At 46.2% G+C, this 18,184-nt stretch overlaps 1 protein-coding gene across 1 annotated transcript in view; it reads left to right on the forward strand.

Annotated features, from left to right (window-relative positions):
• LOC139419155 (replication factor C subunit 1-like) overlaps positions 1–18,184 on the forward strand; it is an 86,427-nt gene that overhangs the window by 65,163 nt on the left and 3,080 nt on the right. The window contains exons 19-22 of the mRNA XM_071169131.1: positions 7,424–7,541; positions 7,882–8,027; positions 9,646–9,859; positions 12,052–12,234. Coding sequence (XP_071025232.1) covers positions 7,424–7,541; positions 7,882–8,027; positions 9,646–9,859; positions 12,052–12,234 — 661 coding nt within the window. The remainder of the gene's footprint in view (positions 1–7,423; positions 7,542–7,881; positions 8,028–9,645; positions 9,860–12,051; positions 12,235–18,184) is intronic.

Raw genomic sequence — 18,184 nt, forward strand, 5'->3', positions numbered from 1 at the left:
ATTCAGGTTGTATAACTGACTAGGTAGTTGAACACATTCAGGTTGTATAACTGACTAGGTACCCCCCTTTCAGTCCAACACATTCAGGTTGTATAACTGACTAGTTACCCCCCTTTCAGACCAATACATTCAGGTTGTATAACTGACTAGGTAGTTGAACACATTCAGGTTGTATAACTGACTAGGTAGTTGAACACATTCAGGTTGTATAACTGACTAGGTACCCCCCTTTCAGACCAATACATTCAGGTTGTATAACTGACTAGGTACCCCCCTTTCAGTCCAACACATTCAGGTTGTATAACTGACTAGTTACCCCCCTTTCAGTCCAATACATTCAGGTTGTATAACTGACTAGGTACCCCCCTTTCAGTCCAATACATTCAGGTTGTATAACTGACTAGGTAGTTGAACACATTCAGGTTGTATAACTGACTAGGTAGTTGAACACATTCAGGTTGTATAACTGACTAGGTACCCCCCTTTCAGTCCAATACATTCAGGTTGTATAACTGACTAGGTAGTTGAACACATTCAGGTTGTATAACTGACTAGGTACCCCCCTTTCAGTCCAATACATTCAGGTTGTATAACTAACTAGGTACCCCCCTTTCAGTCCAATACATTCAGGTTGTATAACTGACTAGGTAGTTGAACACATTCAGGTTGTATAACTGACTAGGTAGTTGAACACATTCAGGTTGTATAACTGACTAGGTACCCCCCTTTCAGTCCAACACATTCAGGTTGTATAACTGACTAGGTACCCCCCTTTCAGTCCAACACATTCAGGTTGTATAACTGACTAGGTAGTTGAACACATTCAGGTTGTATAACTAACTAGTTACCCCCCTTTCAGTCCAATACATTCAGGTTGTATAACTGACTAGGTACCCCCCTTTCAGTCCAATACATTCAGGTTGTATAACTGACTAGGTAGTTGAACACATTCAGGTTGTATAACTGACTAGGTACCCCCCTTTCAGTCCAATACATTCAGGTTGTATAACTAACTAGGTACCCCCCTTTCAGTCCAATACATTCAGGTTGTATAACTGACTAGGTAGTTGAACACATTCAGGTTGTATAACTGACTAGTTACCCCCCTTTCAGTCCAACACATTCAGGTTGTATAACTGACTAGGTACCCCCCTTTCAGTCCAACACATTCAGGTTGTATAACTGACTAGTTACCCCCCTTTCAGTCCAATACATTCAGGTTGTATAACTGACTAGGTAGTTGAACACATTCAGGTTGTATAACTGACTAGGTACCCCCCTTTCAGTCCAACACATTCAGGTTGTATAACTGACTAGTTACCCCCCTTTCAGTCCAATACATTCAGGTTGTATAACTGACTAGGTAGTTGAACACATTCAGGTTGTATAACTGACTAGGTACCCCCCTTTCAGTCCAACACATTCAGGTTGTATAACTGACTAGGTAGTTGAACACATTCAGGTTGTATAACTGACTAGGTACCCCCCTTTCAGTCCAATACATTCAGGTTGTATAACTGACTAGGTAGTTGAACACATTCAGGTTGTATAACTGACTAGGTAGTTGAACACATTCAGGTTGTATAACTGACTAGGTACCCCCCTTTCAGTCCAACACATTCAGGTTGTATAACTGACTAGGTAGTTGAACACATTCAGGTTGTATAACTGACTAGGTAGTTGAACACATTCAGGTTGTATAACTGACTAGGTAGTTGAACACATTCAGGTTGTATAACTGACTAGGTAGTTGAACACATTCAGGTTGTATAACTGACTAGTTACCCCCCTTTCAGTCCAATACATTCAGGTTGTATAACTGACTAGTTACCCCCCTTTCAGTCCAATACATTCAGGTTGTATAACTGACTAGGTAGTTGAACACATTCAGGTTGTATAACTGACTAGGTACCCCCCTTTCAGTCCAATACATTCAGGTTGTATAACTAACTAGGTACCCCCCTTTCAGTCCAATACATTCAGGTTGTATAACTGACTAGGTAGTTGAACACATTCAGGTTGTATAACTGACTAGGTAGTTGAACACATTCAGGTTGTATAACTGACTAGGTACCCCCCTTTCAGTCCAACACATTCAGGTTGTATAACTGACTAGTTACCCCCCTTTCAGTCCAATACATTCAGGTTGTATAACTGACTAGGTAGTTGAACACATTCAGGTTGTATAACTGACTAGTTACCCCCCTTTCAGTCCAACACATTCAGGTTGTATAACTGACTAGGTACCCCCCTTTCAGTCCAACACATTCAGGTTGTATAACTGACTAGTTACCCCCCTTTCAGTCCAATACATTCAGGTTGTATAACTGACTAGGTAGTTGAACACATTCAGGTTGTATAACTGACTAGTTACCCCCCTTTCAGTCCAATACATTCAGGTTGTATAACTGACTAGGTAGTTGAACACATTCAGGTTGTATAACTGACTAGGTACCCCCCTTTCAGTCCAATACATTCAGGTTGTATAACTGACTAGGTACCCCCCTTTCAGTCCAATACATTCAGGTTGTATAACTGACTAGGTACCCCCCTTTCAGTCCAATACATTCAGGTTGTATAACTGACTAGGTAGTTGAACACATTCAGGTTGTATAACTGACTAGGTAGTTGAACACATTCAGGTTGTATAACTGACTAGGTACCCCCCTTTCAGTCCAACACATTCAGGTTGTATAACTAACTAGGTAGTTGAACACATTCAGGTTGTATAACTGACTAGTTACCCCCCTTTCAGTCCAACACATTCAGGTTGTATAACTGACTAGGTAGTTGAACACATTCAGGTTGTATAACTGACTAGGTACCCCCCTTTCAGTCCAATACATTCAGGTTGTATAACTGACTAGGTACCCCCCTTTCAGTCCAACACATCCAGGTTGTATAACTGACTAGGTACCCCCCTTTCAGTCCAACACATCCAGGTTGTATAACTGACTAGGTACCCCCCTTTCAGTCCAACACATCCAGGTTGTATAACTGACTAGGTACCCCCCTTTCAGTCCAATACATTCAGGTTTTATAACTGACTAGGTAGTTGAACACATTCAGGTTGTATAACTGACTAGGTAGTTGAACACATTCAGGTTGTATAACTGACTAGTTACCCCCCTTTCAGTCCAATACATTCAGGTTTTATAACTGACTAGGTACCCCCCTTTCAGTCCAACACATCCAGGTTGTATAACTGACTAGGTACCCCCCTTTCAGTCCAATACATTCAGGTTGTATAACTGACTAGGTAGTTGAACACATTCAGGTTGTATAACTGACTAGGTAGTTGAACACATTCAGGTTGTATAACTGACTAGGTAGTTGAACACATTCAGGTTGTATAACTGACTAGTTACCCCCCTTTCAGTCCAACACATTCAGGTTGTATAACTGACTAGGTAGTTGAACACATTCAGGTTGTATAACTGACTAGGTACCCCCCTTTCAGTCCAACACATTCAGGTTGTATAACTGACTAGGTACCCCCCTTTCAGTCCAATACATTCAGGTTTTATAACTGACTAGGTAGTTGAACACATTCAGGTTGTATAACTAACTAGTTACCCCCCTTTCAGTCCAATACATTCAGGTTGTATAACTGACTAGGTAGTTGAACACATTCAGGTTGTATAACTGACTAGGTAGTTGAACACATTCAGGTTGTATAACTGACTAGTTACCCCCCTTTCAGTCCAACACATTCAGGTTGTATAACTGACTAGTTACCCCCCTTTCAGTCCAACACATTCAGGTTGTATAACTGACTAGGTACCCCCCTTTCAGTCCAATACATTCAGGTTGTATAACTGACTAGGTACCCCCCTTTCAGTCCAACACATTCAGGTTGTATAACTGACTAGGTACCCCCCTTTCAGTCCAACACATTCAGGTTGTATAACTGACTAGGTACCCCCCTTTCAGTCCAATACATTCAGGTTGTATAACTGACTAGGTACCCCCCTTTCAGTCCAACACATTCAGGTTGTATAACTGACTAGGTACCCCCCTTTCAGTCCAATACATTCAGGTTGTATAACTGACTAGGTAGTTGAACACATTCAGGTTGTATAACTGACTAGTTACCCCCCTTTCAGTCCAACACATTCAGGTTGTATAACTGACTAGTTACCCCCCTTTCAGTCCAACACATTCAGGTTGTATAACTGACTAGGTACCCCCCTTTCAGTCCAACACATTCAGGTTGTATATCTGACTAGGTACCCCCCTTTCAGTCCAATACATTCAGGTTGTATAACTGACTAGGTAGTTGAACACATCCAGGTTGTATAACTGACTAGGTACCCCCCTTTCAGTCCAACACATTCAGGTTGTATAACTGACTAGGTACCCCCCTTTCAGTCCAACACATTCAGGTTGTATAGCTGACTAGGTACCCCCCTTTCAGTCCAACACATTCAGGTTGTATAACTGACTAGGTACCCCCCTTTCAGTCCAACACATTCAGGGTTGTATAACTGACTAGTTACCCCCCTTTCAGTCCAATACATTCAGGTTGTATAACTGACTAGGTAGTTGAACACATTCAGGTTGTATAACTGACTAGTTACCCCCCTTTCAGTCCAATACATTCAGGTTGTATAACTAACTAGTTACCCCCCTTTCAGTCCAATACATTCAGGTTGTATAACTGACTAGGTACCCCCCTTTCAGTCCAACACATTCAGGTTGTATAACTGACTAGTTACCCCCCTTTCAGTCCAATACATTCAGGTTGTATAACTGACTAGGTACCCCCCTTTCAGTCCAATACATTCAGGTTGTATAACTGACTAGGTACCCCCCTTTCAGTCCAATACATTCAGGTTGTATAACTGACTAGGTACCCCCCTTTCAGTCCAACACATTCAGGTTGTATAACTGACTAGTTACCCCCCTTTCAGTCCAATACATTCAGGTTGTATAACTGACTAGGTACCCCCCTTTCAGTCCAATACATTCAGGTTGTATAACTAACTAGGTACCCCCCTTTCAGTCCAATACATCCAGGTTGTATAACTGACTAGGTAGTTGAACACATTCAGGTTGTATAACTGACTAGGTAGTTGAACACATTCAGGTTGTATAACTGACTAGTTACCCCCCTTTCAGTCCAACACATTCAGGTTGTATAACTGACTAGGTAGTTGAACACATTCAGGTTGTATAACTGACTAGTTACCCCCCTTTCAGTCCAATACATTCAGGTTGTATAACTGACTAGGTACCCCCCTTTCAGTCCAATACATCCAGGTTGTATAACTGACTAGGTAGTTGAACACATTCAGGTTGTATAACTGACTAGGTACCCCCCTTTCAGTCCAACACATTCAGGTTGTATAACTGACTAGGTACCCCCCTTTCAGTCCAACACATTCAGGTTGTATAACTGACTAGGTACCCCCCTTTCAGTCCAATACATTCAGGTTGTATAACTGACTAGGTACCCCCCTTTCAGTCCAATACATCCAGGTTGTATAACTGACTAGGTACCCCCCTTTCAGTCCAACACATTCAGGTTGTATAACTGACTAGGTACCCCCCTTTCAGTCCAATACATTCAGGTTGTATAACTGACTAGGTACCCCCCTTTCAGTCCAATACATCCAGGTTGTATAACTGACTAGGTACCCCCCTTTCAGTCCAACACATTCAGGTTGTATAACTGACTAGGTACCCCCCTTTCAGTCCAATACATTCAGGTTGTATAACTGACTAGGTACCCCCCTTTCAGTCCAATACATTCAGGTTGTATAACTGACTAGGTACCCCCCTTTCAGTCCAACACATTCAGGTTGTATAACTGACTAGGTACCCCCCTTTCAGTCCAACACATCCAGGTTGTATAACTGACTAGGTAGTTGAACACATTCAGGTTGTATAACTGACTAGGTACCCCCCTTTCAGTCCAACACATTCAGGTTGTATAACTGACTAGGTACCCCCCTTTCAGTCCAACACATTCAGGTTGTATAACTGACTAGTTACCCCCCTTTCAGTCCAATACATTCAGGTTGTATAACTGACTAGGTACCCCCCTTTCAGTCCAATACATTCAGGTTGTATAACTGACTAGGTACCCCCCTTTCAGTCCAACACATTCAGGTTGTATAACTGACTAGTTACCCCCCTTTCAGTCCAATACATTCAGGTTGTATAACTGACTAGGTACCCCCCTTTCAGTCCAATACATTCAGGTTGTATAACTGACTAGGTACCCCCCTTTCAGTCCAATACATTCAGGTTGTATAACTGACTAGGTACCCCCCTTTCAGTCCAACACATTCAGGTTGTATAACTGACTAGTTACCCCCCTTTCAGTCCAATACATTCAGGTTGTATAACTGACTAGGTACCCCCCTTTCAGTCCAATACATTCAGGTTGTATAACTGACTAGGTACCCCCCTTTCAGTCCAATACATTCAGGTTGTATAACTGACTAGGTACCCCCCTTTCAGTCCAACACATTCAGGTTGTATAACTAACTAGTTACCCCCCTTTCAGTCCAATACATCCAGGTTGTATAACTGACTAGGTACCCCCCTTTCAGTCCAATACATTCAGGTTGTATAACTGACTAGGTAGTTGAACACATTCAGGTTGTATAACTGACTAGGTACCCCCCTTTCAGTCCAATACATTCAGGTTGTATAACTGACTAGGTACCCCCCTTTCAGTCCAACACATTCAGGTTGTATAACTGACTAGGTACCCCCCTTTCAGTCCAACACATTCAGGTTGTATAACTAACTAGTTACCCCCCTTTCTCTAACTCAGTAAAATCAATTACATTTTGTTCAGTATAGATATGGTAGTTTGTTGGATTTGTTTTCTAATTCTTTGTGGATCTGTGTAATCTGAGGGAAATATGTGTCTCTAATATGGTCATACATTGGGCAGGAGGTTAGGAGGTGCAGCTCAGTTTCCACCTCATTTTGTGGACAGTGAGCACATAGCCTGTCTTCTCTTGAGAGCCATGTCTGCCTACGGTGGTCTTTCTCAATAGCAAGTCTATGCTCACTGAGTCTGTTCTTTATTTTGGGTCAGCGTGTCTCTCTGTGTCTGTCGTCTCCACCTGGTCCTCCTCAGTAAGACTGTTTATTCTGTCTATGATGGACACACTCACTGTTCTCTCTGTCTTTCTGTCTCTCTCTCTGTCTTTCTGTCTCTCTCTGTCTTTCTGTCTCTCTCTGTCTCTCTGTCTCTCTCTGTCTCTCTGTCTCTCTATCTCTGTCTCTCGCGCTCTCTCTCTCTCACGCTCTCTCTCTCTCTCGCTCTCTCTCTCTCTCTGTCTCTCTCTCTCTCTGTGTCTCTCTCTGTCTCTCTCTCTCTCTGTCTCTCTCTCTGTCTCTCTCTCTCTCTCTCTGTCTCTCTCTCTGTCTCTCTCTCTGTCTCTCTCTCTCTCCCTCTCAGTGGTGATGTGAAGTCCCACCTGGTCCTCCTCAGTAAGACAGCTGATTCTATCTGTGATGGAGACCTGGTGGACAGACAGATACGTTCCAAACAGGCCTGGTCTCTACTGCCCACACAGGTAACACACACACACAGGTAACACACACACACAGGTAACACACACACACAGGTAACACACACACACACACAGGTAACACACACACACAGGTAACACACACACACACAGGTAAAACACACACACACACAGGTAAAACACACACACACACAGGTAACACACACACACACAGGTAACACACACACACAGGTAACACACACACCTGAGGTTCCACAGGGAAAATCAAATGTTCGCTAACCTTCCTTTTTGTGTTTTAACGTTGGTCTGAGACGGTGTGTCTGTTTGTGATTTAAACTGTGTGTGTGTGTGTGTGTGTGTGTGTGTGTGGGTGTGCGTGTGTCAGGCCATCTATTCCAGTGTGTTACCAGGAGAGTTGATGAGTGGTTATATGAACTGCTTCCCCTCGTTTCCCTCCTGGCTGGGAAAGTTCTCCTCCGGCAATAAACACTCCCGGATCATTCAGGAGCTGGCCTCTCACATGAGCCTCAAGTAAGGACACACACACACACACACAGGTAACACACACAGGTAACACACACACACACACAGGTAACACACACAGAGTCTGTTTACATGCACAGTAATAATTAGATATCAAACTGATTATGGCATAATTAAGGCGGATTATCCCATTAGTCATGTAAACACCTTACTGTGATTAATCGTTGTAAATCCTAAATTGGCAGATTAAAACACCTGGTGATCTGAGCCATCTTTTAAAAGTTATCAGGGCATGTAAAACAATTTAATCGGCGTTCCGGCGAGGTGTAATTTATCTGAGCGTTCGTGCCGCTCATCAGTTTAGCGAGACTCGATCTTGTACGCCGTTGCGTGAAGTGAGTTTCTAATTTATAAATATATTTATAAATATATATATTTTTTTCATTACAAACTTTGTCCCGTAGTCAGAAATCGGAGAAGTATTCTGAGAAACAACATGGTCGCTGTGGTAGAAGCGAAAAAAAAGTCCCATCATGCAGTCTGATTTCAGATGTGTCCATGGCAACAGGATTATTAGGGGGGAAATCCTCCTCCTTCTTGCCAAAGTAAACGTTTTAAATTGAATTATTATATTGATCTGATGTTTTCATGTAACTGGTACACACCGGCAGTCTGATCTGGGGTGTGTTCATTAGTTACTGTTCTGCAACACGTTTTCTATTGAACATACCTCCCTCTCTCCCCATCTTCATGTAACTGGTACACACCGGCAGTCTGATCTGGGGTGTATTCATTAGTTACTGTTCTGCAACACGTTTTCTATTGAACATACCTCCCTCTCTCCCCCTTCTCCCTCTCTCTCCCCATCTTCATGTAACTGGTACACACCGGCAGTCTGATCTGGGGTGTGTTCATTAGTTACTGAATGTTCTGCAACACGTTTTCTATTGAACATACCTCCCTCTCTCCCCATCTTCATGTAACTGGTACACACCGGCAGTCTGATCTGGGGTGTGTTCATTAGTTACTGTTCTGCAACACGTTTTCTATTGAACATATTCCCTCTCTCCCCATCTTCATGTAACTGGTACACACCTGCAGTCTGATCTGGGGTGTGTTCTGCAACAAGTTTTCTATTGAACATATTCCCTCTCTCCCCCTTCTCCCTCTCTCTCCCCCCTTCTCCCTCTCTCTCCCCCCTTCTCCCTCCCTCTCTCCCCCTTCTCCCTCTCTCTCTCCCCCCTTCTCCCTCTCTCTCTCCCCTTCTCCCTCTCTCTCTCCCCTCCTCTCTCTCTCGCCTCCTCTCTCGCTCTCCCCTCCTCCCTCTCTCTCTCCCCTTCTCCCTCTCTCTCTCCCCTCCTCTCTCTCTCCCCTCCTCTCTCTCTCCCCTCCTCTCTCGCTCTCCCCTCCTCCCTCTCTCTCTCCCCTCCTCCCTCTCTCTCTCCCCTCCTCCCTCTCTCTCTCCCCTCCTCCCTCTCTCTCTCCCCTCCTCCCTCTCTCTCTCCCCTCCTCCCTCTCTCTCTCCCCTCTCTCTCCCCTCCTCCCCCCCTCTCTCTCTCCCCTCCTCCCTCTCTCTCTCCCCTCGTCCCTCTCTCTCTCCCCTCCTCCCCTCTCTCTATCTCCTCTTCTCTCCTTCCTCTCTCTCCCCTCCTCCTCTCTCCTCCAGGACATTAAGTAGCAGACAGGCAGTGAGCCTGGACTACCTCCCGTACCTCCGCATGGCCCTGTTGTGTCCTCTTCAGAGGCAGGGGGCGGAGGGGGCCGGTCAGGCCGTCCAGCTGTTAGACGACTACCACCTGGTCAGAGAGGATGTGGACAGCCTCATGGAGATCAGCCTCTGGGGGGGGCAGCCTGACCCCTACGCTAAACTAGACCCCAAGGTCAGAGGACAGGGACGGGTGTAATAATGGTGTTAATCTGATTGTAATAATGGTGTTATTGTTAATCTAATCTGTGATTTTAATAATGGTGTTATTGTTAATCTGATCTGTGAATTTAATGGTGTTAATCTAATCTGTGATTGTAAAAATGGTGTTATTGTTCATCTAATCTGATTGTAATAATGGTGTCAGACTGGTTGTAATAATGGTGTTGTTAATCTAATCTGTGATTGTAATAATGGTGTTAATCTAATCTGTGATTGTAATAATGGTGTTATTGTTAATCTAATCTGTGATTGTAATAATGGTGTTAATCTAATCTGTGATTGTAATAATGGTGTTATCGTTAATCTAATCTGTGATTGTAATAATGGTGTTATCGTTAATCTGATCTGTGATTGTAGTAATGGTGTTATTGTTCATCTGATCTGTGATTGTAATAATGGTGTTAATCTCATCTGTGATTGTAATAATGGTGTTATCGTTAATCTGATCTGTGATTGTAGTAATGGTGTTATTGTTCATCTGATCTGTGATTGTAATAATGGTGTTCATCTGATCTGTGATTGTAATAATGGTGTTAATCTAATCTGTGATTGTAATAATGGTGTTAATCTGATCTGTGATTGTAATAATGGTGTTAATCTGATCTGTGATTGTAATAATGGTGTTAATCTGATCTGTGATTGTAACCATGGTGTTAATCTGATCTGTGATTGTAATAATGGTGTTATTGTTCATCTAATCTGTGATTGTAATAATGGTGTTAATCTAATCTGTGATTGTAATAATGGTGTTATCGTTAATCTGATCTGTGATTGTAGTAATGGTGTTATTGTTCATCTGATCTGTGATTGTAATAATGGTGTTAATCTCATCTGTGATTGTAATAATGGTGTTCATCTGATCTGTGATTGTAATAATGGTGTTAATCTAATCTGTGATTGTAATAATGGTGTTAATCTGATCTGTGATTGTAATAATGGTGTTAATCTGATCTGTGATTGTAATAATGGTGTTATTGTTCATCTAATCTGTGATTGTAATAATGGTGTTATCGTTAATCTGATCTGTGATTGTAGTAATGGTGTTATTGTTCATCTGATCTGTGATTGTAATAATGGTGTTAATCTCATCTGTGATTGTAATAATGGTGTTCATCTGATCTGTGATTGTAATAATGGTGTTAATCTAATCTGTGATTGTAATAATGGTGTTAATCTGATCTGTGATTGTAATAATGGTGTTAATCTGATCTGTGATTGTAATAATGGTGTTATTGTTCATCTAATCTGTGATTGTAATAATGGTGTTAATCTAATCTGTGATTGTAATAATGGTGTTATTGTTCATCTAATCTGTGATTGTAATAATGGTGTTAATCTGATCTGTGATTGTAATAATGGTGTTAATCTAATCTGTGATTGTAATAATGGTGTTAATCTAATCTGTGATTGTAATAATGGTGTTAATCTGATCTGTGATTGTAACCATGGTGTTAATCTAATCTGTGATTGTAACCATGGCGTTAATCTGATCTGTGATTGTAATAATGGTGTTAATCTGATCTGTGATTGTAATAATGGTGTTATTGTTCATCTAATCTGTGATTGTAATAATGGTGTTAATCTGATCTGTGATTGTAATAATGGTGTTAATCTAATCTGTGATTGTAATAATGGTGTTATTGTTCATCTAATCTGTGATTGTAATAATCGTGTTAATCTGATCTGTGATTGTAATAATGGTGTTAATCTAATCTGTGATTGTAACCATGGTGTTATTGTTCATCTGATCTGTGATTGTAATAATGGTGTTAATCTGATCTGTGATTGTAATAATGGTGTTATTGTTCATCTAATCTGTGATTGTAATAATGGTGTTAATCTGATCTGTGATTGTAATAATGGTGTTAATCTCCTGTGATTGTAATAATGGTGTTAATCCGATCTGTGATTGTAATAATGGTGTTAATCTCCTGTGATTGTAATAATGGTGTTAATCTGATCTGTGATTGTAATAATGGTGTTAATCTCCTGTGATTGTAATAATGGTGTTAATCTGATCTGTGATTGTAATAATGGTGTTAATCTCCTGTGATTGTAATAATGGTGTTAATCTCCTGTGATTGTAATAATGGTGTTAATCTGATCTGTGATTGTAATAATGGTGTTAATCTGATCTGTGCCCAGGTGAAATCAGCGTTCACGAGGGCCTATAACCGGGAGACCCACCTGACACCGTACTCCCTCCAACCAATCAAGAAGGGCCGTCGTGGCGGGGGGGTGGAGGCAGAACCGGGAGGAGAGGGGCAAGAGGAACAGCCTGAGGAAGAGGAGGAGGAGGAAGGTGTTGCAGCTGACGCCATGATCAAAGTAAGGAGGAAACACACTTCTCGACGCCCCCCTCCCCCCACTTTTCTGAAATCATTTACAATTTTTATTTGTTTCAATTTATTGGAGAAGAAAGGATGAATTATTGAATGGTCGGCGGCCATCTTCTCTGGTGGTTATAGACGGTCTACTGTGGCATCGATGTGAGTCAGAAACCATCATTCTAGGGCGTCTCAATTTACTACAACGTGTAAATGGGATCATTTTGGTTATAAAGTCTAGTCTCGTCCAAAACCCGAGTTTGGTAAGTCGTGACTTGAGCGTTTGTTTTTTTATTTATTTTATTTAACCAGGTATTTATTTTTATTTTATTTCTCCTTTATAAATATAAAATAAACACTTTATATATCGGAGATGTTTATTTAATGTATTTCTCCGTTATTTAACCAGGTAGGCCAGTTGATAACCGGTTCTCATTTACAACTGCGACCCAGACCAAGATAAAGCAAAGCAGTTCGACACAAACAACAACCCAGAGTTACACATGGAGTAAACAACAACAACAGAGTTACACATGGAGTAAACAACAACACAGAGTTACACATGGAGTAAACAAACATACAGTCAATAACACAGTAGAACAAAAGAAAACAAAGTCTATATACCTGGGCGGCAGGTAGCCTAGTGGTTAGAGTGGAGGGGCGGCAGGGTAGTCTAGTGGTTAGAGTGGAGGGGCGGCAGGTAGACTAGTGGTTAGAGTGGAGGGGCGGCAGGGTAGCCTAGTGGTTAGAGTGGAGGGGCGTCAGGGTAGCCTAGTGGTTAGAGTGGAGGGGCGGCAGGGTAGCCTAGTGGTTAGAGTGGAGGGGCGTCAGGGTAGCCTAGTGGTTAGAGTGGAGGGGCGTCAGGGTAGCCTAGTGGTTAGAGTGGAGGGGCGGCAGGGTAGCCTAGTGGTTAGAGTGGAGGGGCGTCAGGGTAGCCTAGTGGTTAGAGTGGAGGGGCGTCTGGGTAGCCTAGTGGTTAGAGTGGAGGGGCGGCAGGGTAGCCTAGTGGTTAGAGTGGAGGGGCGGCAGGGTAGCCTAGTGGTTAGAGTGGAGGGGCGTCAGGGTAGCCTAGTGGTTAGAGTGGAGGGGCGTCAGGGTAGCCTAGTGGTTAGAGTGGAGGGGCGTCAGGGTAGCCTAGTGGTTAGAGTGGAGGGGCGTCAGGGTAGCCTAGTGGTTAGAGTGGAGGGGCGTCAGGGTAGCCTAGTGGTTAGAGTGGAGGGGCGTCAGGGTAGCCTAGTGGTTAGAGTGGAGGGGCGGCAGGGTAGCCTAGTGGTTAGAGTGGAGGGGCGGCAGGGTAGCCTAGTGGTTAGAGTGGAGGGGCGGCAGGGTAGCCTAGTGGTTAGAGTGGAGGGGCGTCAGGGTAGCCTAGTGGTTAGAGTGGAGGGGCGTCAGGGTAGCCTAGTGGTTAGAGTGGAGGGGCGTCAGGGTAGCCTAGTGGTTAGAGTGGAGGGGCGGCAGGGTAGCCTAGTGGTTAGAGTGGAGGGGCGTCAGGGTAGCCTAGTGGTTAGAGTGGAGGGGCGTCAGGGTAGCCTAGTGGTTAGAGTGGAGGGGCGTCAGGGTAGCCTAGTGGTTAGAGTGGAGGGGCGTCAGGGTAGCCTAGTGGTTAGAGTGGAGGGGCGGCAGGGTAGCCTAGTGGTTAGAGTGGAGGGGCGGCAGGGTAGCCTAGTGGTTAGAGTGGAGGGGCGTCAGGGTAGCCTAGTGGTTAGAGTGGAGGGGCGTCAGGGTAGCCTAGTGGTTAGAGTGGAGGGGCGTCAGGGTAGCCTAGTGGTTAGAGTGGAGGGGCGTCAGGGTAGCCTAGTGGTTAGAGTGGAGGGGCGTCAGGGTAGCCTAGTGGTTAGAGTGGAGGGGCGTCAGGGTAGCCTAGTGGTTAGAGTGGAGGGGCGGCAGGGTAGCCTAGTGGTTAGAGTGGAGGGGCGGCAGGGTAGCCTAGTGGTTAGAGTGGAGGGGCGTCAGGGTAGCCTAGTGGTTAGAGTGGAGGGGCGTCAGGGTAGCCTAGTGGTTAGAGTGGAGGGGCGTCAGGGTAGCCTAGTGGTTAGAGTGGAGGGGCGTCAGGGTAGCCTAGTGGTTAGAGTGGAGGGGCGGCAGGGTAGCCTAGTGGTTAGAGTGGAGGGGCGTCAGGGTAGCCTAGTGGTTAGAGTGGAGGGGCGTCAGGGTAGCCTAGTGGTTAGAGTGGAGGGGCGGCAGGGTAGCCTAGTGGTTAGAGTGGAGGGGCGTCAGGGTAGCCTAGTGGTTAGAGTGGAGGGGCGTCAGGGTAGCCTAGTGGTTAGAGTGGAGGGGCGGCAGGGTAGCCTAGTGGTTAGAGTGGAGGGGCGTCAGGGTAGCCTAGTGGTTAGAGTGGAGGGGCGTCAGGGTAGCCTAGTGGTTAGAGTGGAGGGGCGTCAGGGTAGCCTAGTGGTTAGAGTGGAGGGGCGTCAGGGTAGCCTAGTGGTTAGAGTGGAGGGGCGTCAGGGTAGCCTAGTGGTTAGAGTGGAGGGGCGTCAGGGTAGCCTAGTGGTTAGAGTGGAGGGGCGGCAGGGTAGCCTAGTGGTTAGAGTGGAGGGGCGTCAGGGTAGCCTAGTGGTTAGAGTGGAGGGGCGTCAGGGTAGCCTAGTGGTTAGAGTGGAGGGGCGTCAGGGTAGCCTAGTGGTTAGAGTGGAGGGGCGTCAGGGTAGCCTAGTGGTTAGAGTGGAGGGGCGGCAGGGTAGCCTAGTGGTTAGAGTGGAGGGGCGTCAGGGTAGCCTAGTGGTTAGAGTGGAGGGGCGTCAGGGTAGCCTAGTGGTTAGAGTGGAGGGGCGGCAGGGTAGCCTAGTGGTTAGAGTGGAGGGGCGTCAGGGTAGCCTAGTGGTTAGAGTGGAGGGGCGTCAGGGTAGCCTAGTGGTTAGAGTGGAGGGGCGGCAGGGTAGCCTAGTGGTTAGAGTGGAGGGGCGTCAGGGTAGCCTAGTGGTTAGAGTGGAGGGGCGTCAGGGTAGCCTAGTGGTTAGAGTGGAGGGGCGTCAGGGTAGCCTAGTGGTTAGAGTGGAGGGGCGTCAGGGTAGCCTAGTGGTTAGAGTGGAGGGGCGTCAGGGTAGCCTAGTGGTTAGAGTGGAGGGGCGTCAGGGTAGCCTAGTGGTTAGAGTGGAGGGGCGGCAGGGTAGCCTAGTGGTTAGAGTGGAGGGGCGGCAGGGTAGCCTAGTGGTTAGAGTGGAGGGGCGGCAGGGTAGCCTAGTGGTTAGAGTGGAGGGGCGGCAGGGTAGCCTAGTGGTTAGAGTGGAGGGGCGTCAGGGTAGCCTAGTGGTTAGAGTGGAGGGGCGTCAGGGTAGCCTAGTGGTTAGAGTGGAGGGGCGTCAGGGTAGCCTAGTGGTTAGAGTGGAGGGGCGTCAGGGTAGCCTAGTGGTTAGAGTGGAGGGGCGTCAGGGTAGCCTAGTGGTTAGAGTGGAGGGGCGTCAGGGTAGCCTAGTGGTTAGAGTGGAGGGGCGTCAGGGTAGCCTAGTGGTTAGAGTGGAGGGGCGTCAGGGTAGCCTAGTGGTTAGAGTGGAGGGGCGTCAGGGTAGCCTAGTGGTTAGAGTGGAGGGGCGTCAGGGTAGCCTAGTGGTTAGAGTGGAGGGGCGGCAGGGTAGCCTAGTGGTTAGAGTGGAGGGGCGGCAGGGTAGCCTAGTGGTTAGAGTGGAGGGGCGGCAGGGTAGCCTAGTGGTTAGAGTGGAGGGGCGGCAGGGTAGCCTAGTGGTTAGAGTGGAGGGGCGTCAGGGTAGCCTAGTGGTTAGAGTGGAGGGGCGTCAGGGTAGCCTAGTGGTTAGAGTGGAGGGGCGTCAGGGTAGCCTAGTGGTTAGAGTGGAGGGGCGTCAGGGTAGCCTAGTGGTTAGAGTGGAGGGGCGGCAGGGTAGCCTAGTGGTTAGAGTGGAGGGGCGTCAGGGTAGCCTAGTGGTTAGAGTGGAGGGGCGGCAGGGTAGCCTAGTGGTTAGAGTGGAGGGGCGGCAGGGTAGCCTAGTGGTTAGAGTGGAGGGGCGGCAGGGTAGAATAGTGGTTAGAGCGTTGGACTAGTAACCGGAAGGTTGCAAGTTCAAACCCCCGAGCTGACAACCTGTCGTTCTGCCCCTGAACAGGCAGTTTAACCCACTAGGCCGTCATTGAAAATAAGAATTTGTTCTTAACTGACTTGCCTAGTTAAATAATGGTAAAATGTGCAAAATGTGTGCAAATTAGGTCAAATAAATAGGCCATGGTGGCGAAGTAATTACAATATAGCAATTAAACACTGGAGTGGTAGATGTGCAGAAGATGAATGTGCAAGTAGAGATACTGGGGTGCAAAATAGCAAGATAAATAAATACCAGTATGAGGATGAGAGATAGATAGATGGGCTATTTACAGATGGGCTATGTACAGGTGCAGTGATCTGTGAGTTCCTCTGACAGCTGGTGCTTAAAGCTAGTGAGGGAGATATGAGTCTCCAGCTTCAGAGATTTTTGCCGTTTGTTCCAGTCAGCGGCAGCAGAGAACTGGAAGGAAAGGCGAACAAAGGAGGAATTGGCTTTGGGGAGTGACCAGTGAGATATACCTGTTTGAGCGCGTGCTACGGGTGTGTGCTGCTATGGTGACCAGCGAGCTGAGATTAGGGCGGGGCTTTACCTAGCAGAGACTTGATTAGTGACTTGACTTGTTTTGATTACAATCACACTTTACCTGTTAACATGTGGTAGCACTGTGTTGTCTGGTAGCACTGTGTTGTCTGGTAGCACTGTGTTGTCTGGTGAAAAGACTGGGCGGGTTTGCTTTGCATGCTATGCTGGCATAGTTTAACACAAGGTCAGGGCCAAGCTATGCTAGCTAGCTGCTGTCAGCTTGGCTAAACACAAGGTCAGGGCCAAGCTATGCTAGCTGCTGTCAGCTTGGCTAAACACAAGGTCAGGGCCAAGCTATGCTAGCTAGCTGCTGTCAGCTTGGCTAAACACAAGGTCAGGGCCAAGCTATGCTAGCTGCTGTCAGCTTGGCTAAACACAAGGTCAGGGCCAAGCTATGCTAGCTAGCTGCTGTCAGCTTGGCTAAACACAAGGTCAGGGCCAAGCTATGCTAGCTAGCTGCTGTCAGCTTGGCTAAACACAAGGTCAGGGCCAAGCTATGCTAGCTAGCTGCTGTCAGCTTGGCTAAACACAAGGTCAGGGCCAAGCTATGCTAGCTAGCTGCTGTCAGCTTGGCTAAACACAAGGTCAGGGCCAAGCTATGCTAGCTAGCTGCTGTCAGCTTGGCTAAACACAAGGTCAGGGCCAAGCTATGCTATGCTAGCTGCTGTCAGCTTGGCTAAACACAAGGTCAGGGCCAAGCTATGCTAGCTAGCTGCTGTCAGCTTGGCTAAACACAAGGTCAGGGCCAAGCTATGCTAGCTAGCTGCTGTCAGCTTGGCTAAACACAAGGTCAGGGCCAAGCTATGCTAGCTAGCTGCTGTCAGCTTGGCTAAACACAAGGTCAGGGCCAAGCTATGCTAGCTAGCTGCTGTCAGCTTGGCTAAACACAAGGTCAGGGCCAAGCTATGCTATGCTAGCTGCTGTCAGCTTGGCTAAACACAAGGTCAGGGCCAAGCTATGCTAGCTAGCTGCTGTCAGCTTGGCTAAACACAAGGTCAGGGCCAAGCTATGCTAGCTGCTGTCAGCTTGGCTAAACACAAGGTCAGGGCCAAGCTATGCTAGCTGCTGTCAGCTTGGCTAAACACAAGGTCAGGGCCAAGCTATGCTAGCTAGCTGCTGTCAGCTTGGCTAAACACAAGGTCAGGGCCAAGCTATGCTAGCTGCTGTCAGCTTGGCTAAACACAAGGTCAGGGCCAAGCTATGCTAGCTAGCTGCTGTCAGCTTGGCTAAACACAAGGTCAGGGCCAAGCTATGCTAGCTAGCTGCTGTCAGCTTGGCTAAACACAAGGTCAGGGCCAAGCTATGCTAGCTAGCTGCTGTCAGCTTGGCTAAACACAAGGTCAGGGCCAAGCTATGCTAGCTAGCTGCTGTCAG

The sequence above is a fragment of the Oncorhynchus clarkii genome, chromosome 10 (genome assembly GCF_045791955.1).
Source record: "Oncorhynchus clarkii lewisi isolate Uvic-CL-2024 chromosome 10, UVic_Ocla_1.0, whole genome shotgun sequence".
Lineage (NCBI taxonomy): Eukaryota > Metazoa > Chordata > Actinopteri > Salmoniformes > Salmonidae > Oncorhynchus > Oncorhynchus clarkii.